The sequence below is a fragment of the Hippocampus guttulatus genome, chromosome 6 (assembly GCF_054856545.1).
Source record: "Hippocampus guttulatus isolate MCC_2025c chromosome 6, RoL_Hgut_1.0, whole genome shotgun sequence".
Classification (NCBI taxonomy): Eukaryota; Metazoa; Chordata; class Actinopteri; order Syngnathiformes; family Syngnathidae; genus Hippocampus; species Hippocampus guttulatus.
Genome location: NC_141266.1, coordinates 15146333 through 15172749, shown reverse-complemented (window position 1 = coordinate 15172749; position 26417 = coordinate 15146333). Strand labels below are relative to the sequence as shown.

The 26417-nt window shown below is 41.2% G+C and overlaps 2 protein-coding genes across 6 annotated transcripts; one reads left to right on the top strand and one right to left on the bottom strand.

Annotated features, from left to right (window-relative positions):
* Nucleotides 1-207: 207 nt before the first annotated feature.
* Nucleotides 208-6986, bottom strand: hibadhb (3-hydroxyisobutyrate dehydrogenase b). The gene is made up of 8 exons (XM_086114455.1): nt 6899-6986; nt 5365-5525; nt 5171-5280; nt 4967-5088; nt 3394-3527; nt 2408-2484; nt 2181-2337; nt 208-787 (listed from the first exon to the last, which is right to left on the bottom strand). The coding sequence occupies exons 1-8, from the start codon at nt 6966-6968 to the stop codon at nt 629-631; spliced, it is 990 nt and encodes a 329-aa protein (XP_085970581.1). The 5' UTR covers nt 6969-6986; the 3' UTR covers nt 208-628.
* A 449-nt stretch (nt 6987-7435) lies between these two features.
* On the top strand, nt 7436-26331 carry tax1bp1b (Tax1 (human T-cell leukemia virus type I) binding protein 1b). 5 transcript variants are annotated; one of them, XM_086113104.1, is made up of 18 exons: nt 7436-7556; nt 9406-9599; nt 14589-14691; nt 14884-15074; nt 15927-16085; nt 16743-16891; nt 17147-17237; nt 18260-18445; nt 18522-18773; nt 19537-19704; nt 19841-19913; nt 20026-20144; nt 20243-20368; nt 21660-21713; nt 22971-23160; nt 23575-23744; nt 24369-24454; nt 25373-26331. In XM_086113104.1, the coding sequence occupies exons 2-18, from the start codon at nt 9423-9425 to the stop codon at nt 25569-25571; spliced, it is 2493 nt and encodes an 830-aa protein (XP_085969230.1). In that variant the 5' UTR covers nt 7436-7556; nt 9406-9422; the 3' UTR covers nt 25572-26331. The 5 variants fall into 5 exon arrangements, with proteins under 5 accessions (XP_085969230.1, XP_085969228.1, XP_085969229.1 ...); XM_086113102.1 differs by having other exon boundaries at nt 20008-20144; XM_086113103.1 differs by having other exon boundaries at nt 19534-19704.
* Nucleotides 26332-26417: the final 86 nt, after the last annotated feature.

Genomic DNA, 26417 nt, shown 5'->3' with positions numbered 1-26417 from the left:
GTAACTACGAGATTTATAATTGGCAGGAAACTCATGTGGCACATGAACATTATCTTTGGATTTCAAACCATTGTAAAAATGAAGAGCTAAAATGTGCATTCACTTTGCCATTTGAAACAACTAAGTTGTTGATAAAACATGTGTGTGTAGAGAGAGAGAGAGAGAGATCTGGTGTTAGAGTGTTTACGGATGCATTTTTCAGGAATCTCAAGGAGAAGACATGTCTTTATTTCTTTGCAAGATACATAACACTCTTGGGCTAAAATCGCATTGCCAATCGCCGACGAATTGAGAGAGACGAGTAACAGAAAATGATGACAAACAAGAAATACACCGTCTCATTCTTGTAACTAAAACCCCCAAGTAACACGTATCGTGTTATAAGTGCCGATATCAGAACAGCCTTCAACCTTTTGAAACCTCCGCATGTGGGGCAGTATGCCTCCAACAGAGAAAGGGAGTGTCGCATTGTCGAGTAAAAAGTTGTTTTTGGGAGCTCATGTTTGCTCCGTCTTTGCCAACTTTGGGCTCCCAAAGTCGGTTCCCGACTACAATATGGCAACGGACCCGTGTGCCGACAGGCCAACGAAGGTAAGGCTCGCATGGGATGGAGAGGAAGAGGCACATATTACTGTCCCTCCTCCTCGCGCAAGAACTGGAACACAGAGGAGAAATCCTTGCTGGCATAACCGCGGGCGCTCATCATCCGGTAGATCTGATGAGCTAAAGAGCCCAGTGGAACGGGGGTCTTTGTGCTGGTGGCCGTATTCTGGGCCAGACCGAGATCCTGAAAAAGACAAGGAAACTTTGTTTGCCGTTCTACAAAGTGCAATGCAGTCATCAGTCATCTTGTTTTGTTACTCAGCGACTGCAGAATCTTGAACTTCATGACCGTCCAGCTCAAAACAGTCCAATTTAAGAAATTGAGATCTACATTTCTTCAAAGGGCATTAAAAATGCTTCCCACTGATGTACAGAATGTACTACCGGTAATTTGGTGAAATGTCCTCTTAGCAACACATGCTAGCGCTTACCAGAAATAAATGACATTACCACCACCCATTTCCCTTCAAATAATCTTTATAATCCCAAATTTTCATACAGCCTAACAGAAACGTGTGTGAAATATATATTTTTAATTTCATTTTTGAAAATTGTTATTATTTTTAGAAATTATTCTTACCATAAATCAGCATTATTTAGGAATACATTTTGTACCTGGTAGTGTCACATGAATTTCAAACTGCGCATGCGAACTTTGCGAAGCAAGGCAGACGTGGCTTTTCAGTGTTAGCGTAGCAACAAGGATATTCTGTTTCTACCATGAGGGACTGTATTACGGTCTTTTGTGGGATGTGCGTAATGATGTAGTTTTAAAATTCGACACAGGGCTGCAGAAAAGCTGAAGATTTCTGTTGATACCAGACATAATGTGTTTTTTCTTACTTTTCAGTTTTGTGGAACGTTTTTCATTGAGAAGCCGCAGCATCCTCTCAAGAAAACCTTATTTTTTAAAAAGTAATTTAAGTATGAAATTCCTTTCAATTCCAATTGGGAAGTGATCCTAACTTATTTTTCTGGTGTCTGAATCATAAATCTGAAAAATCGATCATTTTCAAGTCATCGGTACTTTTTGGGCTCTGGCTCAAAACACGGCCGTGCGACTTCCGATCGATCGCTTTTGTGCCGCAGGGTCACAAATACAGAGGAACCTAGTCAGTAGACTTCAGAATTTGACTCCTGTTTTTTGGGGTATACACAGTGAAGAAAAGAGTCTGTTGGCTTTTCTTATTTAAAAAAAAAAAAGTATGGACATTGGTAGCACATATGAAAATCATGTTTCACCAACATGAAAATTGCACAAAATAAACATCCTCATGTTGGTGAAACGCGATTTATATGCGGACAACCAAAGTCCATACCTTTTGTCATGTAAATCCGACACACTTTTTTTTTTCAGTCTATACAAGGTTTCCAAACTGTCATCAATCATATTACATGGTCATCGTAATCGTGTAACACTTCAGCATACCTCGGAAAATCTCCGTTGAGCAAATGATTTTAAAATTCTTTGGTCAAACTTATTCTAACGGTAGCAGCAGTGTTAACAACTTTTGTTTCAAGGATGAGAAGTATCCACGCCCATGTTAACGTGACATTGTGGAAGCAAGTGAACGGACCTTTGCCATGAGCTGGGTGCCAAAGCCTCCCTGGTAGTTATTCGCAGAAGGGACTCCCTCCATCACGCCGGGCACAGGATTGTAGGTGTCACTGGACCAGCAACGGCCTGAACTCATGTTTAGGATCTTGGCCAAGAGTTTCGGATCAAGACCAAGTCTGCAAAGGATTTGAATTCATATAATTTCCCAAACAGATTGCCGTCATAACAACTGTCAGATGATGTTACCTGATTCCCAAATTCATTGCTTCGGCTGTTCCGATCATTCCAATAGCAAGGAGCATGTTGTTGCAGATTTTAGCAGCCTGTATGCAGTGAAAGAGAAAATGATGTTTAATAACTTGAACAAAGTCACTTGGGCTGCGTTCACACTGCTGCTCTATACCGCTTTTTTTGCCCATATGCGATTTTTCCATTCAATGCCAACAATACAATTCAGATTTTTTTCAATTCAACATCGGTTCTTTCGTACGTGGGTCTAAATGTGTGCAATGTCTGCAGGATGAACTGCTTATCGTACAGATCCGACATCAAAAGCCCAATATGCGCCACGGGCAGGCGGGAGATAGACAACTGACAATCTGCAAAGTTGTTTTGATTAACAGTGTTGTCTTTAATCCCACTTGAAACATGAAGTTGATATTTGTGGCGTTAGTAATAATTCAGCCACACAGGTAATTTATTAAGTGCGGCAATAATGTGACATCATCTTTAGTAGACGACTCCATGAAATGACAAATTCGAGGATAGTTTGCCTCATATGCCCAAAATATTTCTATCTCCTCCCGCCTCACTACTGTGGCGATATGAGATGATTCGATTGTCTGTCAACCGGTTCAGGATGTCCCCGGCCTACTGCCCGTAGACAGCTGGGATATGCGGAAAATGAATGCCTCACTAGTACATATAAAACCATATTTACTTCCATAAACACTGTGCCATATGACGTCGTTTATCACTTAACGTCGTGCTTCATGGGTGCGGGTGTCACATCACCGACGCATTGCGTTCACATTGGTCGCATTTGTTTTTGCAATATGAATGAAAACATAAAAAGAACTAATTTCGCAAAAAATAGATAAATATATAACATATCTGAATTGGGCATTATGTCCTGAAGTGTGACTGTAACCATACAAGGCTCAATAAACATCGCTTGTTTGAAGCAATGTACTTGTGGCAAAGAAATCACAGACAGTGTTGACTGCCCCTACCTGTCCGGTTCCAACCTGACCACAGTACATCACGTTGGCTCCCATGCAGCTGAGGAGCTCTTTGGCAGCGGTAAATTCTTCCTCCGCTCCTCCCACCATAAAAGTCAGCTTTCCTAAATTGGCGGCACCCACACCTAACAAAGGAAATCATGCGACTGTCACGGTTTGTTGCTAGTTTCAAATTGTTCTGAGAGGTTGACGGATGAAAAGTGGCAGAGGCAAATCAGACCAATGTGCTCATAAAATCGTCATGTGGCCTCATATTTGTCTCACTCACTCACTGACAGATTTTGCCTCGGGAGAGCAGCAGAACAGAGATGGCCTATCTGCTACAGCAGAATGATGGATTAATTTGAATGCCACAGACATTCAGGAAAACACAATACCTGCATTTATTTTACCGAAAGATTTTCTAATAGATACTAGATAGTGGAACCAAATATACTGATACATGTAAGATGACTTTTTACAATTATGGTATTTTGCATTTTAATGTAGCTGACAAGGGAAGAAATCAGTACCCCCCCCCCCCACACACACACACAACCAATTTGATCAAACCCTGAACTAAATGTAATACAGTAGTTAGAATGTTGCTGGCTCATAAGGGGTTAAACTAGTAAGCCACAACAGTACCAGGAAATGTTGGAATAAGTCAGAGTTTACAGAAAGCGAATGGAAAGAATCCAACGTTTCCGTGAGGTCTCCTTGTTCCTATGAGCAATTTGGCACTGTAGAATTTGGTTGTAGGTGATGTAAGCCAATTAAGCATTCACTTTGAAAATGGATTCCCAATGGAAAAGCGATGGTGTTGGTTTGATGCGATGAACCTTTGCTCAAAGTCTGAACTGCAGCTGTGAATTTATTCCAAGTTCTTCAATTGTGTGTCTCACACACACACACACACACACACACACACACACACACACACACACACACACACACACACACACACACACAATTAAAATGCAGTCTCTTTCCACGACTGAAATTGTTGGAGTAATCCTTTCCACTCTGAAGAGAAATCAAATGGCAGTTTTCTCATCTGTTCCTGACATTGTTTCACATGAAGAATCAGCAAGAAAGACGCATGCTGACTCAATTAGGTCCCCACCTCTGTGTGTGCTTTTAATCATGTATGATTTAACCATACAGGATTAAACAGTAATTGCCACACCACTGTAGTTCTTCCGATTCCAGGACATCCAAATTTTGCCTCCTATGATCTTATCAAGGTGATTGAAATCAGACATGCAAACAATTGCAGCCACAAGTCACCACCACACATTATAGAAGTGAACTTTTACTTTGAGAAGGTGGACTTGAAAAAAACTGTGTGGAACCTAATCTAACCTTTAGCTCACTATGATGCGCGATCACCATCAGTAAACAAATGAAATAGGAAACTAATTCAAAAGTCAACCACATCCTCAAAAATGTCTATAAGGTAGAAGAAACATCCTCGAGCACAGTTGGAACATTCAATTATGACCCACAGGCAATTAAGGGTGTGCGCACACACAGAATAGTGCATGCCACCGATATTCCCATAAATACTGTGTACAAAATTCACCTCCTGACACAGGTGCGTCCATAAAAACTGCTCCCATCTTCTCCGCCGCCGCTGCCATGTCTTTGGAAACGGCAGGATCAATTGTACTGGAGTCAATAAGCAAAGAGCCCTTCTTCACTTTCCTGTTAGCAACATAGAAGGCTTGTTAAATTGGAAACTCTTCCCAAGTTATTCGGGGGGCTAAGGAGAAAAGGAAAGCCATACTTGAGAATCCCATTGGCGCCAGTATACGCATCAATAACATTCGGATTTGAGGGAAGCATGGTAATAATGCGGTCAGCCTTGTCCGCTACTTCGGCAGGATTATCAACAATCTGAGGAAACGGACAAAAGTCATACCGGTTCAAGCAGTTTAAAATGAGAAGAAGAAAAAAAATTCAATATGTTCACTATCCCACCTGGGCACCCAGCTCTTGAATTTCCTTGCAGGACTCTGGGAAGACATCTGTGGCAATGACCGGGTATCCGTTCTTCAGCAAATTCTTGGCCATCGGGTTTCCCATATTTCCAAGGCCAATAAAGCCCACCTGTGTCTTGGAGGCCATGCAGCGCGTGGAGGCTACAACAGAATGGTCAAATTTTATTTTATTTTCCTGTGTTTGTACACTTTATAATACTCTAGTATGTGAAATTTGCATGTTCTCGCCATGCCTGCGCGGGTTTGTCTGTGTACTCCAGTTTCCTTCCACATTCCAAAAACATGCACGGCAGGTTCATGTAACACTCTAAATTGTCCCTCTGTGCGACTGTGAACGCAAATGGTTATTCGTCTATTTGTGCATTGTAGTTGGGTGGCAACCAGTTCAGGGTGTTCCCCGCCTAATGCCCGAAGACAGCTGAGTCCACTACCCTCGTGAAGATAAAATGATTAGAAAATGGATGGGTGGATTTTAAGGTAGAGCACTCACTTTCAATCTGCGTTTACCTATTTGGCAGTCATGCCACATTGTGCATTACACCACTGGCAACAAAGGAAACAAACAAATAAAAATAACAACAACATCCACAATCTGATGTTTCCATTCATTCATCCATTTTCTAATCCACTTATCATCATGAGGGTTGCAGGCATGCTGGAGCCTATCCCAGCTGTCTTCGGGCGGTCGGCACAGTACACTCTGAACTGGTTGCCATCCAATCGCAGGGCAAACAGACGATCAAACATTCACGCTCACACTCACACCTGGGGGCAATTTAGAGTGCTCCATCAACCTGCATGGAGGAAACAGGAGTACCCGGAGAAAACCCACGGAGGCACGAGGAGAACATACAAACTCCACACAGGGAGCCTAGAGCCGGAATTGAACCCTGCACCTTTGCACTGTGAGGCCAGTGTGCGAACCTGTCTTCCACCGTGGCCCCAACAAAAAACAAACAAACAAATAAATAAAATAAAGATTGTAAGTTATAAAGAAGATGTGTATCCCTTTTAGACTGGGTTGGGAAGATTTTATCTCGACACAAAGCTAACAACTACGTTAAATAAGCATACAGAAATAGTAAGTGTACAGAAAAAACATTAACTTGTTTAAAAGCTTTTGAAAATACGTTTTCCAACTTAAATCGTCGGGATAAACGCAGATCCGACAGTAAGTGGAGTGATTACATAATATCCCTTCAAGTCAACAAATTGCACATATTAGCTCTTTTCTTCCAGTGGTTAAAAGGCCACCACAGTTGATATATTTTTTTAGTAACTTAGAGAAACTCCCATTAGTTGGCAAACACTTTGAAATAGAGACTGGAAGAAAAAAAAACCCCTCCAGAAGTATGGAAATTAGAACACGAGCCCCCTGAACGAGCTTAACAACAGTATGTTGAAGATGTACTCAACCTTGTCTTTAAGAGTTTCACTTTGAGGCTCTACAGAAGCACAGAGTGTTATAACGCCAACGGGTAAAAGTAGCGACGTTCTTAACTCGAAATCCTTACCAATCGCAAAGGGAACATTCTTGCACCGCCTTCGGATAAGATACCGACTGCTTCGCAGCACGGCCGCCATGCTTGTCTCCTTTTCCAAGCGAGGACATAAAGTCACGTGCAAGTGACGCAATCCTCGGCCAATCAAATAACGCGCCTACCCAGGGGTTAGCCAATGGGATACGGGGGTGGGCCAGGGACGGCCTGCGCTGATGTGTGTGCGTACTCGTGGGTGTGCGCGTGAAAACTAATGCAAAAATCCATTCACGTGTGTTATTATTTTTTTAAGTTATTTTTTAAGATGTGTGTATTGTTTGACAGTAAAACTATATATATATATATATATATATATATATTACGAGTTTTATTATTTCAATTATTCGAAAAAATATATTGATTACATTCAAAATTCTCAAAATGTTTTGATTATAGGTTTCCCAAGGTTCAACAACGATAATCATGTGGCAAAATCAATGCAGACAAATACATTTTTAGTTCGTTGATGATATCCTTACTCGGGTTTGAAAAAAGTCCCCACTGAACTACTGCGCGGAAATGACGTTGTGTTGATGTTGTTCCAGGAAGAGCATACGGGGAAGAACTGAACTGCGTCAACAGTCACTTTTGATGATACATAACGATTTGAGTCGTTATTCAGTATGGCAACTGGGTATGTAGAACGATTATTGGATAATGGTTCGCCGATAATGCGGTTTATGTTCAAAATGTTCGTGTTTGATGCGCGCTTTTGAAAGCCCGAGAGTCGGCGTTTGCTAATTTAACGCTAGCTAACTGTCCTCCAGTCGACAATTAAGTCGCTGTCAAGAGGAAATTTGAGTTAGAATTTACGGACAATGTTAAGTGGCTTGATGTTGTAGCCGAGAGACGTTTCTTTTACGTCCTTGGACAATCGAGGCACAATCCACTCTTGGTAAAAGTGTGGTTAACACGAGCCAGCTAATCGCCGAGTTGTCTCTTTAATCGCTCTAGGCCTCGCCTGTCAATATTAGCCATGCACTCTCTGGAATGTTAAGTTTCGACATTTTGATATTATCTTGCACGCAACAAGGTCCACGAGTTATTGGAGGTCCAATTTTACCAGGAGTCAAAAGCAGATTTTCTAAATAAAATTGACTCGTTCCATTCAACTGTATTTAATGATCGAACGTCAGTAGTTTTCAGGCTATCGCTTCGTTTTAACTCGTGTTTGTTTTTAACATGAATAGTTGTCTTTAGTCTTTATTTAAGGGACGTACATAAATTTCTAAAAATACGCTAATGTGCATTTTGATGGTTTTTCGCCTGTACGTTGCTGTCGTTTATTAAACCATCTTCAGCTGTGTCTGATTCCCTTGTTGCACTGCACTTTGTCTTCAAGTTATAGTGGCACTTTGACTGAAATGAGTTTTATTTGTTCAAGGAATCCCACTCTAATTTAAAAAAATCACCGTATCTCTACAAGAATAATAGACGTTTTAAAGACATTATTTGTGTGTTTGTGTGTCATATGCCTTTAATGGGCGGGGGCGAGTGAGTGACGCTAGAAGCTGAGCGTCTGGACTTGGGTTGTGCCCTACAGCAGCTAGTGGCAAGTGCTCCCATTTTATATTCGTGTAGGTGACTGAAAGTACATCGACAACTGTGGCTCTCCTTACCCACAGTCGAGGGCATTACAATATCTTAATTCAAATTGTTTTTCATGTCATTCAAGTGGCGGGGTATACAAAGCAAAAACTCATCAAAGCAACTACTTGTAATTCGAAAAACACTTTAAGGTGGAGCACCCGCAAGTAAAGGCACCGCTTTATTACCTAATATCTGTACATTAGACTTCAATTTTAAGACGTGCCTTTCAATTTTTTTTTTTGTGGATATTGTTTGAGGGTTTGTCCTGGAGAAAGCCTGTTGACATTTGCCATGGGACACTTCCAGGAGCACTTGATCCATGCTGTATGCTCATGGAGAGTTGTTGCCAAGGGAACAAAAAAGGTTCACTGTTACCCTGTGGAGAAAAGTTTTTAATTGGCAGAATGGTTCGACTGTTATCCTAAACACTTGTGCAGTGCAACCTCCAGAGTCAGACACAAGCCATTTGGGGCACCTTTGGTCAAAGCAGCCTGCCCCCATGGGGATTCCGGTTCAAGTCATCAAACAGCAGATGAAATTAGGCAAAAGCACGCTTATCAGCTTAATAAACTATGTGTGTACAGTATAACTAGAGAGCATGCGGCAAATGGACCATCTACACCCAAGATCCCTGGCTGTGTTGCCCTGAACTGCTCCCTGGTTGCAAAAGTAGCTCCCTGCTCCAGTTTGTTTGCTACCTTTACTACTGTGATAGGATACATACCGAGGACAATCCTGAGGGCTTTAATGCTTTCAAAATAGGAAAATTGGAAATAATATTTTTGCCACAGCTGTAAGAATTACAGTATACTGCTTTATTAGTCACTGTAGTTCATTAAGTAATAATCATTGGTATTTGTTGCTCATTTTATTTGATGTTTAATCTCTTACAGCCATTGTTGACTGATTGATGGCGCTGATCGTGGACGGGCCTTTGTTAGACAACAACATGGACACATCAAACTTTGCCCATGTCATCTTCCAGAATGTTGGCAAGAGCTACCTGCCCCATGCTGCACTGGAGTGTCACTATACCCTCACGCAGTTCATCAAGCCACACCCAAAGGACTGGGTTGGCATTTTCAAGGTGACTAACCATTATTTTATTTAAAAATGACCTTGTCCAAAAAAAACCCAAAACTATGCTTGAATTAGTAGTATAGTGAATAAATCGTGGCCAGACCTATTGTTCACATTAATTTTTTGATTAAAATAATGAAATCCTGCTATTTGAGCATAACTGCCCAAATACACACAAATACACTTATTTTTCTGTGTCTAACATGAAATCAGACTAAAGTGTTTCTGTTTCAGGTCAATTGGGATTACTCCCAATTATTTCTACTTGCTTAAATGCCAGAATAATGAGAGAAAATTTCATTTTTTTTCTTCAAAGTGTCATGACTTTCTTCAAAGTGAGAAGTTGACTCACAGTAAACTCACCATTACTTTAAACAATTTGGGGAAACCCAGATGATGATGTCACCTTAATTTTTTGGGGTCACCATAATATATTGAGGTCAGACGAAACTAAAATGGAACCGTTTGGCCATATTGAGCATTGCTATGTTTGGAGGTACAAGCAGGGGAAACTTGCAAGCCTGAGGACAGCATCCCAACTGAGAAATATGGAGGTGGTTTTGCAGCATGTTTTTGGGCTGTTTATGGCATCATGTGGAAGCAACATTGTAGAAATACTGAAGTAACATCTCAAGATATAAGCCACGAGTTTGGGTGTAAACGGGTCTTCCAAATGGACAATGACCTGAAGCATACTGCAAAACTGGTTACAAAGATAACCAAGAAAAGTGTACTTTAATTTCATTTCAGACAGTGAGGAGCGGGGGGGGGGGGGGGGGTGTTTTGTGTCTTTTTATAAAATGTATGTGAATTTCTGGTTGCAACTGCATATACAATGTTATATTTGTGGCACTGAATGTGGATTTGTTGACTAGTTAAGGTCTGGAGCTCAGCAAGTTAGAATAGATTAAACTGCAGACGGCCTTTCTGGCAGTGTTGACAGATGAATAACTGCTGCCAAAGTTCTTGTTTTGGCATGCCGATAACCTTAATGTAGTGTTAGTTGAGCACTCAGTGTTTCCTCACGGCAAAGAACACTTGTTTTCCTACTGTTGTTTTTTTAAAATTAATAATTCGTCTGCACTGCTATTCTGTCTGCGTTTGTCCATATAGTACAGGTTTAAAACGTGCTTATCTACATAACGAAGTTTGGACTTGGTTGTCTGTTTAAATGGAATTTGTCAGCACTGGTGTCACATACTTTATAGCAAATGTAAGGTCAAATAGTGAGCTCCACCAAGATACCTGTACTCAACTTCAGATGTGTTTGAGTTTTGAATCAACATTTCCCAAATAAAACCGTAGCAATAAAATAATGTATTTCCAAAGTTGAACTCACCATCATAAAACATTTATTAACAGAACAGGCATCTTTTGAGTAACATTTAACTGTCTTAATGGTCATGAATATGATGTTTACCACTGTTAAGTGTACAATCGGTAAAACACTGTAATGTTGCGAAGTGCTTTGTTCACATCATGGCAATATGTTAATGAATTATATTTGACTATATTTAAATACTTAACTGACCTCGCTTGAGGTGCATTGTCTTGTGTGTTGTAAGGTGGAATGACTCTTCAAAAAGTGTTGTTTGACTTAAGAATTAAGAATTATAAAGAGCCAAGTACAGAGATGTGAAAATTTGACTGAAGTAGTAGTTTTAAAGTGTTTGTTGTGTATGACCTAACAAGACTGGTTAAACCATACTGTAATATTTATCACACTTCACTTGCATATGCCGCAGCAGGTTAAGTGCTTGATTTGACAGAAAGGCATTAATTAAAACAAGATTTACATCCCTGCAGTTAACACGTTTGTAGTGGAGACTTTGCTCTGCAAGGTAATTTACAACCATAAATCAAAAAAAATAAAATCTCCGTGGGGCACCAAATGTCAAACTTCAAGATATACAGGTGCTAGACATTTTTTTGTCACATCTGCAGTAGCAGCCTTTGGCTCTTGGAACAGTTCCAATACAGCGTGACTGGAGTTTTCTTAGGGCGCACGGAGGTGTGGGGTTGGGCCGACTTGTCAGGAGGCAGAGGAAAAAGCAAAACACTGCTTTGTAATTAACATGTCTCACTCACCATGTGGTTCATGAACACTTCCTGTCTGTTTTTCACTCTGACTGCCACTGCGACAGCAGATGAGCGTCCCGCAGCAACCTGCTGGTTTTTACTGTACATCTGTAGATCTTGTTTCAACAGAAAGTTCTCTTAAAAAAAACAAAAAAAAAAACTTACAGTGAGTGTATAGGCAGTCCATGCTTCATAACAGTTCATCATTTGCAACCAAATTCAATTCAATTATGTTTTATTTTTGTACGTTACACTTGTCCCCCGCTATATCGCAGATAACTTTTTTTCACGGTCAGTGCATTGTGGTTTTGTTTTTGTCGTATTTACATTGCAGATTAATCGCTATATTGTGAGATTTTGCAACGATTATTTTTCCTCACTGACTGTGACTTTGGAAGAAACACGAGCATAGCAAGAAACACGAGCCAGGAGGAAAGAGCGTAAAAAGTCAAAGAATGTCCAGAGTTTGGGATCATATCCCATTTAGGAAAGAAGTGGAAGCGTAATGTTCCAATTACAAAATACAACAGTTTTAAATTACACAATATTATGGGATTATGGTATAACACAGGTGTCAAACTCAAGGCCCGAGGGCCAGGTCTGACTCGGCACATCATTTTATGTGGCCCATGTAACCAAATGAAAAAAAAAAAATCTGTACCAAAATTTCATTTCTCAGATGTAATAAACAATAATGTTGAGATATTGCAGGCATTTTCTTGTCTTGTAACAGAAGCTTGAACAATAGTTGAACCAACTACTATCCTTGAATTTGGATTTTAAAAGTTGTTATCCAATAATTCTCTACTGTATATGTAATATTAAAAAGGGGGTGATTAAACATGTATATGGTTTCACAGTCATAATGGCCCTACAAAACTAACTACACTATGTTCCATGGCAAAAATGAGTTTGACACCCCTGTTAAATATGCATGATCTGCGCGGTGGTTGACTCGTTAGCACGTCCGCCTCACAGTGCAGAGATCACAGTGGAGTTTGCATGTTCTCCCCGGGCCTGCGTGGGTTTTCTCCGGGTACTCCGGTTTCCTCCCACATTCCAAAAACATGCACAATAGGTTAATTGATCACTCTAAATTATCCTTAGGTGTAATTGTGAGTGTGTATGGTTGTTGTGTGTCTGTGTGTGCCCTGCGATTGGCTGGCAACCAGTTCAGGGTGTCCCCCGCCTACTGCCCAAAGTATGCTCCAGCATGCCTGCGACCCTCGTGAGGAGAAAGCGGTGAAGATAATTCAGGCGTGTGTGTGTGTGTGTGTAGTGTGTGTGTAAAACCTCAAAAGGAATTGCAAAATAAACGGCTTTTATTTAGTGAACTGTACTGGTGAAAGTTTTTTTTTCTTCCTAAAAGTGACCTTATACAATAATATCCGAGATCTCAATCACGAGCGAGTGAGGACAAGCGCTAATAAATACTATTAAAAAGTGTGGTTTTAAAAGTTTAGGTGTTTTTCATCATGTTACTTAATGTTTAAAGCACAGTGTCAAAGTCAAGGCCTGGGTTCCAGATCTGGCCTGCCAGATCCTTTTATATGGCCCGCGTAAGCAAATCAAGCATGTTAACCGTGTTGCTCGCTAAAGTCTGAACCAAACAGTCAAATTGTAACATGTAATCCATAATACCATAGAGAGATTGCAAGGATATGTGGAAGTGATTAAACATTTGGTGTCACAAAATTGACAGTCATAACGGCCCTCCGAGGGAAAACATAACTACAATGTGGCCCATGACAAAAAAGAGTTTGACACCCCTGGTTTAAAGCATATGGCATAGATAAGGCTATACCGAAAAGTTAAAAAAAAAAAAAGTTTCTCAGTGTTGTAGTTTGGCAAGTAGTAAAACGTATTCCCTGAGAAAAACTACTTTGAAAACTGTACTGCATTATCCAAAGAACAGTTCCCGAAATGTGTCCTCGGTTATAACTAAATAACCCAAATATTTTAAAAAAAGAAACTATTTCTGAGGTGTCAATCAAATCCAAACACATCGGTATACCTAATGTTTTGGACTGTGAGTGTCTGTTTACATACACATTGTAGGCACGTCTGAGGCAAGTGAAAGAGTTGCTCTCAAGAGTTTTCAGCCAGTGCCACTAATGAGTTCACCGGTGGGGGCTCGCCTCCAGTAATGACATAAACTCACTATGTGCATGTTTTAATTGCTTCCTGTTCTTTACTGCTGGAGGCTGGAAGTGCACCGGTTAACAACTGGGGGTTTTGCAGCAAACGGGGGCCTTCTATCTCTGGCTCTGATGAAAACTCGCACTGTTGTAGCTCCAGGCTTTTAGTGCATAGCATAACACAATTTGTCTTTACGCATGAATACATTGAGACGGATACATGGCAGGTTTCAAATGATACAGCAGTTTGCTGTTTGTTGTTGTTTTTTTAAATACAGTATGGAAGTAAGTAGGTTTGTTTTGGGTGCCTGTGTTAGATGGTGGACACTAAAAGACAGCCTCCTCCATTGACTCTGCTTTTATTTGACGGTTTTATGGCAGAAGATGGATGTTAAATATGTATTTTCTGTACTTTTACACTCCCAGCCCCACCTATCATCAGCCACCGGTTAACAACCCATAAAACACAATTTGTAGTTTTATTGGAGTTGTCATTCTTTTCCAAGTCACTTTTGTATAACTATGCCATCTCTATTTCTCTCTTGTTATAAGCAACAGCAGCAACATGCAGATGGCGACCATGATTTTTTTTATTTTTTTAACCATGTATGTACGCTCATCTAAGCAGTGATTTCAAAGTTCCCATGATATTAACGACACACAAAAGTGGCTGTGTGCGGCCTTTAGGGAGTCACCGGTTTTACTGTCTCCATTGTTATTATATTACACTGATGTGGTGAAAGCGTCTGTTTGAACAGATTCCCCGAAATGTCTTGCAGGTCGGCTGGAGCACAGCGAGGGACTATTACACATTCTTGTGGTCCCCCCTCCCTGAGAATCATGTGGACGGCACCGCAGTCAACAGAACAGTGGTCTTTCAGGGTAAGATCATAGTGCTCGTATATACTAAGGTACCTTTTGATAAACCACAGCTTAGATGCCTATTTAAAATGGTTGAATGAGAAAGGCTCTGTGTCCTATTGTCGGCCGTGGTTGAGTTAAGGCTTTTGTGTTTTAATACAAGATTGGGGCTTTTCTTAAACCGTTTTTGTGTGTTTCTGTCATCTTTTCCAGGATATTATGTGCCCAATGACGACGGCGAATTCTACCAGTTCTGTTATGTGACCCACAAAGGGGAGATTCGTGGAGCCAGCACACCGTTCCTGTTTCGCGCCAATAGCCCCTCTGAGGAAGAGCTACTCACTGTGGAGGACGAATGCAACTCTGACATTCTGGTGGTCACCACCAAGGCGGGATTCCTCGAGGTAAAGTCAGCATCATTGAGTGTGAATGTTGACTTATGGGCACACTTGAACAACCGGTCTTTTGTTTTGGCCTTATATTCCTATTCAAACAATAACAGAAGACTGGGCATTTATTTGGAAGTGCCTTTTCCTCAGACTATAAAACGATATTTTTCAGACTTCTAAAATAGTGCTTGAGATTCCATATTTGTATGTGGAGAGTAAATGTTTTAATACCATTCTGAGTGCATAGATACGTAGAGTGGCATCTTGAGTTACCAGGGATTATTATTATTATTATTATTTTTTGCTTTGTGTTGAATGTCTAAATCTGAGGTACAAGTGAGCTTCAGCTATGCCGACGTTCAAATGAAGAGGAAGAAAACCCCCCAAAACAAGAGCCCCTATCACTGAAACTCTTTCAGCCGTTTATTATGCAGGACACACAGCCAAACATGCAAATACAGAATGAAATCACTCTCAAGGAGCATGGAGTAGGATTGACATTGACCTTAGTGTGTGAGAAATGGCCAAGCCGAGCTGGAGTTAAAGCTCCTGAAATCACCCTCTATCCACACCCCTTAAAGGCGCTCATCAATGCACAAATACTACAGTGTGTGTGTGAGACTTTCAGCTGAAATACACTTGATGAAACCACTTTATTGTTATTAGCCTACAATAAACCTAATAACATTCTGTTATTAGGTTATTATTGTGTGCTTATATTTTACAATACAGTGCATTTCTAACATAAAAACATGAAACCAAAATGTCTTCAAAATACCTGCGTACACTGCGACCTGGCCTTGCTGCATCATTTATGGCTGTGAGACGCAGCGCAACAAGTTGAACAAGTTAGTTTTCTCTTTGCAGCAAAAGGTGGAGGAAGCCCAGCGTGTCAAAGATGAGCTGGTGAAAAAGGTGGCTCTGCTGCAGCAGGAGATGGAGCAGCTGGAATTGGCCAAGGAGAGCCTGCGGAAGGCGTGTGAGCGGGAGGAGGAGAAATGCGATCTGCTGAAAAGACAAAATCAGGTAAAGTGGAGTTTAAGGCAGGAGGAAGTCACGATTTACTTCATCAAAGTGGACACTCACTGACTACACAGTTATGAAAAGTGCACTCATGCATCACTGTTAAGCTCATGTTGCAGCCGTTTGACGAGAGCCTGTTCCAGTCGCACCAAGCAGTCTAGTAGCACCCCCTAGTGAAAGACATCCTGACCTATTTATGCCTCTGATGGCATAAATCAAGATTTGACAGATATGTATGTCTGTATTATCAACTTGCATCTCAACATTTTTACAACTCAACCATTAAGTCTTAAAAGTAATGCCAGTTTAAATTCATTTCACTCTCTTCTGCCATAAATCTGCTCGTTTGAAAACAGCTTGTAGAAGAGTGAGGTGACTTATGGTTGTTAATTTTATGGACATACTTTTTTTTTTGGTGGGGGAGAATATAATACGGCCAAAATTATGCTCTTACGTAGTAAAACAAATCGTTTTCTGTTTGGTTATTTTTTTGGTGACATTTTTAAGTTGAATTGAATGGTTAGCATTATTTGGAAGTGCAATTGATCAACATTAACCTTTATTGGACAAACTTAACTGCCTTTTTTTTTAAACAAGTGGTTACCTTCTTTACAGTTAGATGGCACATTATTTGAAGAATTATTCCATTCTGCTGTCTAGGAACTACAGATTTCTTCCAAGGTCCTGCAAGAAGAGAAGGAGGAAATGAAGATGAGGCTGGAAGAAGCCACATCCAGGGTGTTACAGCTGGAGGAAGACCTTATCGGAGTCACCCAGAGAGGCCTACAAAAGGAAACTGAGCTGGACTTGTAAATAAACTGCAATATTTGCATACATGGCAGTTCATTTTCTTGACAGACTTACTTAAAACACACTCACTTGGTCAAAAAAGCCTTCAGCTGCAGTTTATCCTGTTGACTTTGATTTCCACGTCATTCCAAATAAGATCTAGCTTTTTACTCATAATTAAATTAACCTGAAATGAAAATATTCTTCATATGTCACAGTGTGTAAAAAATATGACTTATGTGTGATAAATTCTTTTTTTATGTTGTATTTTGTAGTCTGAAGGACAGAATGAAGAAACTTACAATAGAGAAGGAAACACTTGAGTCTCAACTCAACAATGAGAAAGATGAGAAGGAACTCTACAAGGTAGTGTGTGCTCGTATTTTTATGGCTTATTATTATTATTATTATTATTATCGTCATCGTAATAGGGAGACCACTTCCCCAATTCCGGCTTCTCTTCACTGGGTCCCAGTTCATTTTAAGGATACTTCCATTTGTTTTCAAATCTTTAAATGGCCTCACCCCAGCTTACCTCTCTGAGCTCCTCCACCCCTACGCACCTACTTGCCTCAGGTCTGCTGACCAGAAGCTACTGGAGGTGCTGAGGACTAAGCGGAGCCTCAAAGGAGATCAAGCCTTTTCTGTTGCCGGTCCTTCCCTCTGGAATGACCTTTGGTTAAATATGAGGCGGACCCCCTCCCTGTCTATTTTTAAAACTCGTTCAAAGACACATCTTTATTCTTGGGTTTCGACCCAATATGAGACTGACACCGTTCTATTGTTTTCTGGTGTCTACTGTGCAAGAGTTAGGTTTCCCAAGATGAAAAAGCAGTATTGGAATGGCAAGGTCCCAGGATGTGGCAACAAGGAGCTCTCCTGTCACATAATCATTTTCTCGATTTGGTTGGCAACAGTTTACTTGACAACTATGTTAAGTGACAGCTTTATGTCATGTACAATTTACGAGATTGCCTCAAAAGGGGAAGTCTGTTTTGAACTTTTTTTTTAACTACTGTGTTTATTTTGCACATTTTTTTCCCCCAAAACATCTTCGGAAGCGGGCTTGCCATATTGATCTGTCCTCTGCTGTGACTGCTGCTTGTGGGTTTTTGTTGTGGTGGGCACTGCAAAGGAAATGGGATTGCCACAAACTACACAGTCATCACGGAAATGTTCCCCCCCCCCCCAAAAAAATCCCACATCTTATTTAACTTCAATGATAACTGTATGGCGGCTGAGCTCCACCCAAATTCCTTTTTTTTCTCAAATCTGTTTGTCATGGTAAATTTATTTTGACTGTGCACTTATTATAATGATTAGAATGAAAAAAGATCATCTGTTGTGTAAATGGTGTTAATGCGCTATTTATTTTGTGTTCGCATCAGATTCACCTGAAAAACCGTGAGCTCGAGAACACAAAGCTGAGTGCGGAACTGCAGATGATGAGATCAGTGGACGTTAACAAAGACAACACCATCGCTCAGTTTAAAGAGGAGGTGGGACGACTGCAGATGTGCCTTACTGAGAAGGAGAACCAGTACAAAGAGATCATGGCTAAAGTTTCCCCCTTGGTACGCGCTGTTAACCCGTAGGTTATATTCAGTGTCAAGATATTCACATGCTCCATTTTGGACAATTTTGTGACAGGGAGACTTAAAGGCCCTGAAGGAGCAGCTGCGCCAGAAAGAGGAGCAGCTCCAGGCCAACCAACAGCAGTCGACAATGCTGGCGGCCGAGTTGAGGGATGCATCCAGCAGCCGTGACCGCACCATGTCCGAACTGTACCACATGAAGCTGGAGGCCGATGCACTGCGACAGGCCAAAGCCGAGGCACAGGATCACTGTGACCGCTTGGAAGTACTGGTGGAAAAGATGAAGGAAGATGCCAATCAGGAGGCGGTAAGTCACTGCATTTACTTGCCATGACAGTAGGCACTTCTAGATGTAAACGATAATAAGTTGAAGGGAATTGTACAGCTCATGACTCATCCTATCTTTGGATGTTGCTGAGTTTACCGTGGAACCCATAAGAAATAAAAGAAATAGAGGTCATCTGTTTCAGGGCCAGAATCCACTATACATGTCAGATCACGTGACCAAACCTAGAAAACAAGTTAGCGGTCTTATACAAACAAAGTTACCCACTGGTACATGGAAAAACATTAAAGCAGTACACACTACTCTAACTTGGATGAGAGATGGTATTTGTTTACAGTTGAGAGACTTATTGCTTATCTGCCTTAAAATCAGAGGTAATTCGCTGACTAGCTTAGCGCCGTTGTTTGCGCATGAGCGGTGATGCGGTCATCTGATTGGTTGCCCTCTATGTCAATCAAGTAACGATGTTAGGCTGACGGAGTACGTTCTGTGAAGTTAGTGCCTTGTTTGAATGTCATCGCCACTGCTGAGGCGTTTTCGACGCTTGTCGTGTGAGAGCCCGGGAGCCGCATTGAACCAGCCAAAGAGCCGCATGCGGCTCGCGAGCCGCGGGTTGGCCACCACTGCTCTAAATGTTCAAATTGAATAAAAACACGCACAAATAATCCCGAATATACCAGCCCTCTTCACTTCTCCATCATAACTGTCTAATCTGTAGCCCTTCCCCCTTCCAATTTGAAATGCTCGTTGACTGTGATCACTACAAATATGTCATGTTCAGCAGGCCAAAGCGGAAGAAGTCTGTACAGACCCGGCTCTCGTAGCAGAGCTGCAGAGAGAGGTGGAGGACCTGAAGCTGCGTCTGCACATGGCAGCCGAGCACTACAAAGAGAAATATAAGGAATGCACTCGCCTTCAAAAACAAGTGCTCAAACTATCCGAGCAACCAGGGGTGAGTCGGCACTCTGTTTACTGGCAGGACACAGTCTCTGCCTATCACACCCTCGCACTTTCTTCATGTATTTCTTTTGTTTTTAGAGTTAATTTTCAATAATAGAAATGAGATTACGGTATTGTGTTGTGTGTAGGAGCCGAAGAGAAACTCAGCACAAGAGCTAACAACAGTACCTGCATCAGTGAGTCCAGACACGTCTGTTCCAGGTCAGTCTGTCACTTTGAAACACAACTATTTCATTGTTTTGTCAATTGCTGCTGGCTTTTCCAACCCTTCACTCTTGCTCAACTGTCTGATTAGCCTTCATGGTCCTCACAGGAAGTCCAGGTTCTGCAGATCCCATGCTAGAGGCCATCATGCAAGAGAAACTCAAAGGCATCAGCAGAGAGGCATCTGACAAGTTTTCGAAATACAGGAAATACAAGCAATTGTTGATGGTAAGAAGCTTCACCTCTCCCTCTTTGTTAGTAGTTCTTTCTTAGTAGCTGTTGATTGTAGAAACTGTTTTCTTTTCCATCCTTGGCTGATTTTTCAGGAGGAAAAGGAGCGTAGTGGCATGATGCATGATGAGCTTGCTAAAATGGCGGTGAAGGTGAAAGAGCACCAGAAGATCAGTGAGAATCTCAAGCTTCAGCTTGCGTCAGAGGAAGACCGCTGTATGGTGGGTGCATCCTCCAGACTGTTTTCTCTTGTAAATGTCTTTTTGGTATTTTGTCCACCTATAAAATCAGTTTCAGTGTATTGACTGTCTGGGAAAACACAGAAATGAGGGCAATTTCTGAAAAGACTTGTTGCAAAGTTTGCCTATAGACTTGTAGAATAGGCTTTTATTTTGGAAAGTCGCTATTGTGCGAGGTTATAGTCCAGAACTTGATGTTTTCCCTTCGTTTTCCCAGTTTGTCTTAGTATAGATGCACGCTTTTATCATAAGCTACTGTTAACTCATACTGGTTGTTTTATTTCTTTCAACAAAAAAAATCCAAAAGACTGTTAGTAGAAAATGTTGTAGTACCTGGTCTAACATAGCAGAAATGCAGAACGTTGCAAATGTGTCACTATTGACTACGGTACTTTTAGAATCAATGATTCCATTGATTAATCGAATCCTCTTATAATTATTCTTATTTTGTTTTGCTTCGGAGTGTGTTATAAAACTGCTGCTTAGTAATTTTGGGTACATTAAATGGAAAGCTTTTCCAAATATAAAATGTAAATATCAAAAAGAAAATGTGTGTTAAAGCATCAGGTGGTCCTTGCTGTAAATCAGAAACAAAGTCACGTCCTCGGAAATTCACGACAGTGCAAATTAGAATAAAAGACTCATACAACACTTTGATAGAAACAAAAACACGATAGTAAGTTAAGAATATAAGTGGCTTCCTAACGATTATTGCTGATGTGTACCGGAATTTTACCCAGTGGTGACGAGCACATATAGTTACTTACCATATTATAATTTGTAACCCAAAAAAGAAATTTTCATGTGGCCAGACTGTGTCGTGGTGGAAATGGCCTCAGCCATTCCGGTGTTGTGTTCTCTTATGTATGGCTAACGTAAGCTCAGATGGGATCGGCATTTGATTCCACGTCTTCCCTTGAGCACAATCCTTGTGACATTGTTGTTTATGAGCAGGCCCCATCTGCGAGACAACACTTTATGGCTGTTTATGTCCGCCAGCGGAGGCAAGGGAAGCTTGGCTCGGAAGAGTCCTCTCCAGTTGCCGTCCTAATGCTGCGCTTGGCTCGGGGGCAGGCTGATATTTGCCCTGGTGTCTGTGAGGAACTCAAACAAGTTGTTTGGCTCCGAGTGGCCCCGCACATAAATCAGCGCTCAGCAGCATAGAGGAATCTTTTTTTTTTTTTTTTTTTTTAACTCTTCTTTGAGGAGTGCATGACAGACGAAGGACAAGCAAAAACGAGTGTGCTCATTGTTTATCCTTTGTTTACTCCAGAGCCAGGTAGCCGAGAAGGGGCGGGAGCTGAAAGAACTCAAGGAGAAACTGGAGGTGCTTTGTAACCGCTTTCCTTTTCTCTTTTATAGACTCCGTCCACCCTCCCGAAAAACAGCAGCCATTTTTTCCAATCTGGTCTTGAGTGTTAAATGTCCCTGAATTGTAAAAGCAAAGTAAATGTGTTCTTATTTTCCCTTCCATTAGTTTGGACCACAGAGAGACCTAAAATGCCCTAAACTAACGTTTGGAGCCGCTTTGGAGGGTCTGAATGACCCAATTAGAGGGTTAGATTGTAAATTCAAAAGGCATCTGCAACTAACATCAATAAAACAAAGTGGTCCCGGTGCCTTTGAGAGAAGAGGATTTATATATATATTTTTTGTAAATGTTGGTGCAACTTAAAAGTGTTTGTGTGAACACACACCTGAGGAGCTGAGAACACAATGACAATACGGGGTGTCGCAAAAAGTTTGACATCATTTGAAATAAAAATAGAGTAATGGCGGCCACGAATGGCAAGATACGGTTTTTTTTTTTTTTGGCCAACCAAGCAAATTTATTGATTTAATGTATTGTAAGTAGTAGAATTAAAAACAAACAAAAAAATAGAAATAATAGATTTTGTATTCTAATAGATAGTGAGCTACCATAATTAATTATTACAACAATTATTATTAAAAAGATACTTATTTTAGCATGAAGATGAGCCATTATATTTTTACACCTATGAAGGATTTGGCCAAGATCTGTATTGAAAATCAAATGCAGATCAAAGGTTTGCCCACTTCTGCCCAAATGTAAACCAGATTAAATACGTTTAAAGTTGAAAAATATTTTTTTTTTTGTCAAAACAACATCTTGACAACTTATTCCAACGGATCTAGAATTGATAACGATTTCACAAAATTTTATTAACACACCCACTCACTATTTTAGATTTGGCACTCAACAAGTAGGACCTCATTCGCTCTGGCCCTTGTTGTCATGTTAATGAAATCCATAACCGGTATTGGACCCCAGGAGACGGGGTGCGGTGCATCGTTGGCCCTTTTTAATGAGACAAGGACCCCCTTAAATAGAGGCTAATTTCAGGGAGGGTTCAAATACAGGCTGGAAAGTGTGGTGTGGTATTTGGTCGAAAGCATGTGGGAACGGTTTGAAATCGAGACAGAAATGCACCACAGTATGTCTTCCCTAAGCTTAGGCTCGTGGAAACAAGCTATGTTATTAGACTACAAAAATAATTGGGACACCTTGCATATTAATACTGCATGTGTCATAGTTATTCCAACCCTGCCTTTGCCTCTCTAGGAGCTTCAGAAGAGCAGCAAGAAGGCAGAGCAGGGGCCCAGTGGGAGAGCCGGTGCCGAGAATGTTCAGTCCAGTGTGCCTTTATTCCTGCAGTACCCCGTACCCTACGCCCAGGATGCCCCCACCCCTCTGTTGGTGTCTCAGAGTCCCACCAAGCTGTACTTTGGGAACCCATACACTGACTCAAAAGGTTGGTTCACGCCATCTTCAGAATGGAGACGTAGATTGGAACCTCTAAAGTCATACAGTTTGGAATTGAACCAAATGTTCAGTGTTCATCAAAGAAAGTCAGAGCTGTCTCTCGTTGAAAATGTGCACTGGATTATGAAGCGTAAAATAGAATGGGAAGGAAATCCATCGACAAAGCTTCAACAATTAGTGTGCTGAGTCTCCACACATTTATTGAATGTTGTTAAAAGAAAAAGTGATGCAACCCAGTGGTACACGTGACCCTGTCCCTCCTTTTGTTGCAGCCATAAAATTCAAAGTTGATGATTTGCTAAAAACAAAAACATTCAAAGTCATTTGGAATCAACGCTGTACACGGCCGGTAAAAATCCCCCCTTATTCCCAGTCGCTCTTTCTCCCACTGCGCTCTGCGCAGGTGACGACAACGATGACGAGCTGTCGGATGAGCAGCTGCTTTGCTTCCCTCCTGTGGGCCCGCTCTCCTGGGACAGCAACGTGGTGTGCATCCAACCCACCCGCCACCAGGTCCAGCCCGACGGCGTCGAGGAATCCGAGGATACGCCAAGAAACGCCAACAACAACAACGTAACAGCCTCTCCTTGATTTTTTGCAAATTTTTGGAGACTTGAGTGAATGCTTACCTTGTTTTTGTGTGTGTGTGTCACATCACCACAGAAGAGTACCAGTGTTTGCAAAGAGGAAAAGCGTGTGTGTGTGCATGCATGCGTGCATTTATTGCATGCGTGCGGCAAATATTACTGGATTCTTTGTAATCTAAAACAATGGAGAGGGCTATCCTTTCTCACCTCTGATTTACACGCAACACTTTTTAGTTCCAGCTTGCGGTGCATGTTACAGATGGCATATTTGATACAAGGTATGAATTTCCCCGAAGGGAGAGATTTGGAACCTACTATCCGAGGGCGGTAATCGATATTGATGCCATCTAGCATTGCTCAGTGTGACAGAAATCACCTTGTTGTATGTAATGTTTGCTGCACGCTATTTTGCAAATCGTTAGTTGCTGCGCATAAGCAGCACCCCCCCCCCCCCCGCCCAAAATTGCAGCCTTTCCGATTTGAAAAATGCATTCCACTGCGTAGCGTTGTTTAATGTGTTACTTTTTTATGATGGCACTTGACATTGAAACAATTTAGAATTTGACCAGATTGTTGTCAATGATTAATTATTGTATGTATCACCTCTCAGGTTAACATCAACGTGAAGCCCACCGCAACCGAACCCCCCAACCCGTTTGTGAACGATGGACAAACTCCCTTTTGCTTTGAACCAAGGTAACACACCTTCTCATCAACGACGAGCCAGTTTGCCATAGACAGCGCTTTACCAACGCCGTGCACGGTAACATGCGTAACGTGTTTGTTCTGCCATACAACCCCCCCCCCCCCCCCCCCCCCCCCCCACACACACACACACACGCTACCCAGCCTTTAGCGTGCGGGGGAGGCGGCCCACCCACGTCGCATCAGACGTGTGCTTTACTACCCTGTGCGTCTGCTTTGCCCACGTCATCACTTGGCTGTTTGCTCATCAGGGGGCGGGGGTAGGAAGTACTTGGATAGAAGTGCAATTACTTGGGTGAAAAATATATAATCATTCAAAGAATTACTCAACGGTAAAAAAAGTACAGGCTCTGAAATATACTTGAAGAGTAAAAATAAAGAATATTTTTAACAACTGTTTCTTCCTCACTTCATATAATAGGTAAAATACTTTTTTTTAATCCGAGATGCAAGTAAACTTTTCCAAATGAAGTTTTTACGCTGATTCTGAATCTGCCCGCATTTTTTTCTACTTCATCAGGTTTTCATAATAATAACAATGCAATGTATTGTTATATACTGTATATAATATATATATTATATATATTTAAATACAATTATAATAATTATGTATATTTTATATATACATATATACTGTATATGTATATATAATATATAATATATAATAAAAATGTAATATATTGAGGAAATAAGGTTAAGGTTCAGCAACCGGTTGCTTTTTTTCTGAAACATAGCAACACATTACATCGCAAGGTAAAATTCAGATTGTGCAAGCTTTTAGAGGTCACACACAAAAATTAAAGGAATTACTGTACATGACTAAATTTCAATCTGCTGCTGACAAACAACATCTTATAATTTAAATAATGCTTTGCTTCCTTGTGTGCGTGCGTGTGCGCGCGCGTGCAGCATGGACATGAAGCGATGCCCGCTGTGTGAGGTCATCTTCCCGCCCAACTACGACCAATCCAAGTTCGAGGAGCATGTGGAGAGCCACTGGAAGATCTGCCCCATGTGCAGTGAGCAGTTCCCGCTGGACTGCGACCAGAAGGCCTTTGAGAACCACGTGCTCACCCACTTCGACGGTCACCCGCTCGAATTTGATTAGCCGCCGCTGACACATTGATGCTCTTGTTTGGTGCATGACGGTGGTGTTAACATCCATCCTGTACCGCTTTCTTTCATAGACAGGCGCTTGTCAGTAAATCAGAATTCTTTTTAGTTTCCTTCTGGGTTTTGTGTGTGTGTGTGTGTGTGTGTGTGTGTGTGTGTGTGTGTGTGTGTGTGTGTGTGTGTGTGTGTGTGTGTGTGTGTGTGTGTGTGTGTGTGTGTGTGTGTGTGTGTGTGTGTGTGTGTGTGTGTGTGGAAATGCTGTTAATTAGCATTTCCAATTTCCAGATAATCCTGAAAACCAAATGTTTAACCTTACACTGTTGAAAATATCTAAGATAGAGGTGGGAACCTTATGGCCGGGGGCGGGGGGCATACGCAACCTCTTACAACAAGCCAGCCACACATACTCATAACGTAATATCATTACAACCAAAGCAGGTTCTCCACTCCTGCTTTACAAAAAGCCTGTGTGTGTGTGTGTGGTGTGTGGTGTGTGTGTGTGGGGGTGGGTGTACACACTCCATGATTATATGCAGACATTACACAGAATTGTCAGATATATTTTAGAATAAGTACACCAATGATATTGAGACAGCATTGATAACTGTGTACCACTGGGTTTCTCTTCTATCGGCTTTGAATATTTAGTTGGTGAGTCATTGCATGTTGTTGAGTTCCAGTTTTACCGTTATTCTTTTTCTTCATGTATTTGTTTTCTCTGTTCATGGAAATAAAGATCCTTTTAAACCTCAGAACACCTTTTATTTGAAAAATGAAGCAGCTTTTTGGGGGAAATACAGTACATCAACAATATTCTATTTGCATTTACTCATTACACAAT

What these genes read in the sequence shown, in the direction of transcription:
- hibadhb (XM_086114455.1), bottom strand. Translation starts at nt 6,968, where the DNA reads ATGGCGGCCGTGCTGCGAAGCAGTCGGTATCTTATCCGAAGGCGGTGC. An exon ending in GGCGCCAATGGGATTCTCAA is followed by an intron (nt 5,089 to 5,170) that starts GTATGGCTTTCC and finishes TGTTGCTAACAG; the next exon opens with GAAAGTGAAGAAGGGCTCTT. An exon ending in GCACCCAGCTCATGGCAAAG is followed by an intron (nt 788 to 2,180) that starts GTCCGTTCACTT and finishes TGTCTTTTTCAG; the next exon opens with GATCTCGGTCTGGCCCAGAA.
- tax1bp1b (XM_086113101.1), top strand. Translation starts at nt 9,423, where the DNA reads ATGGCGCTGATCGTGGACGGGCCTTTGTTAGACAACAACATGGACACA. An exon ending in AACTATCCGAGCAACCAGGG is followed by an intron (nt 19,705 to 19,840) that starts GTGAGTCGGCAC and finishes TGTTGTGTGTAG; the next exon opens with GAGCCGAAGAGAAACTCAGC. An exon ending in CCCTTTTGCTTTGAACCAAG is followed by an intron (nt 24,455 to 25,372) that starts GTAACACACCTT and finishes GCGCGCGTGCAG; the next exon opens with CATGGACATGAAGCGATGCC.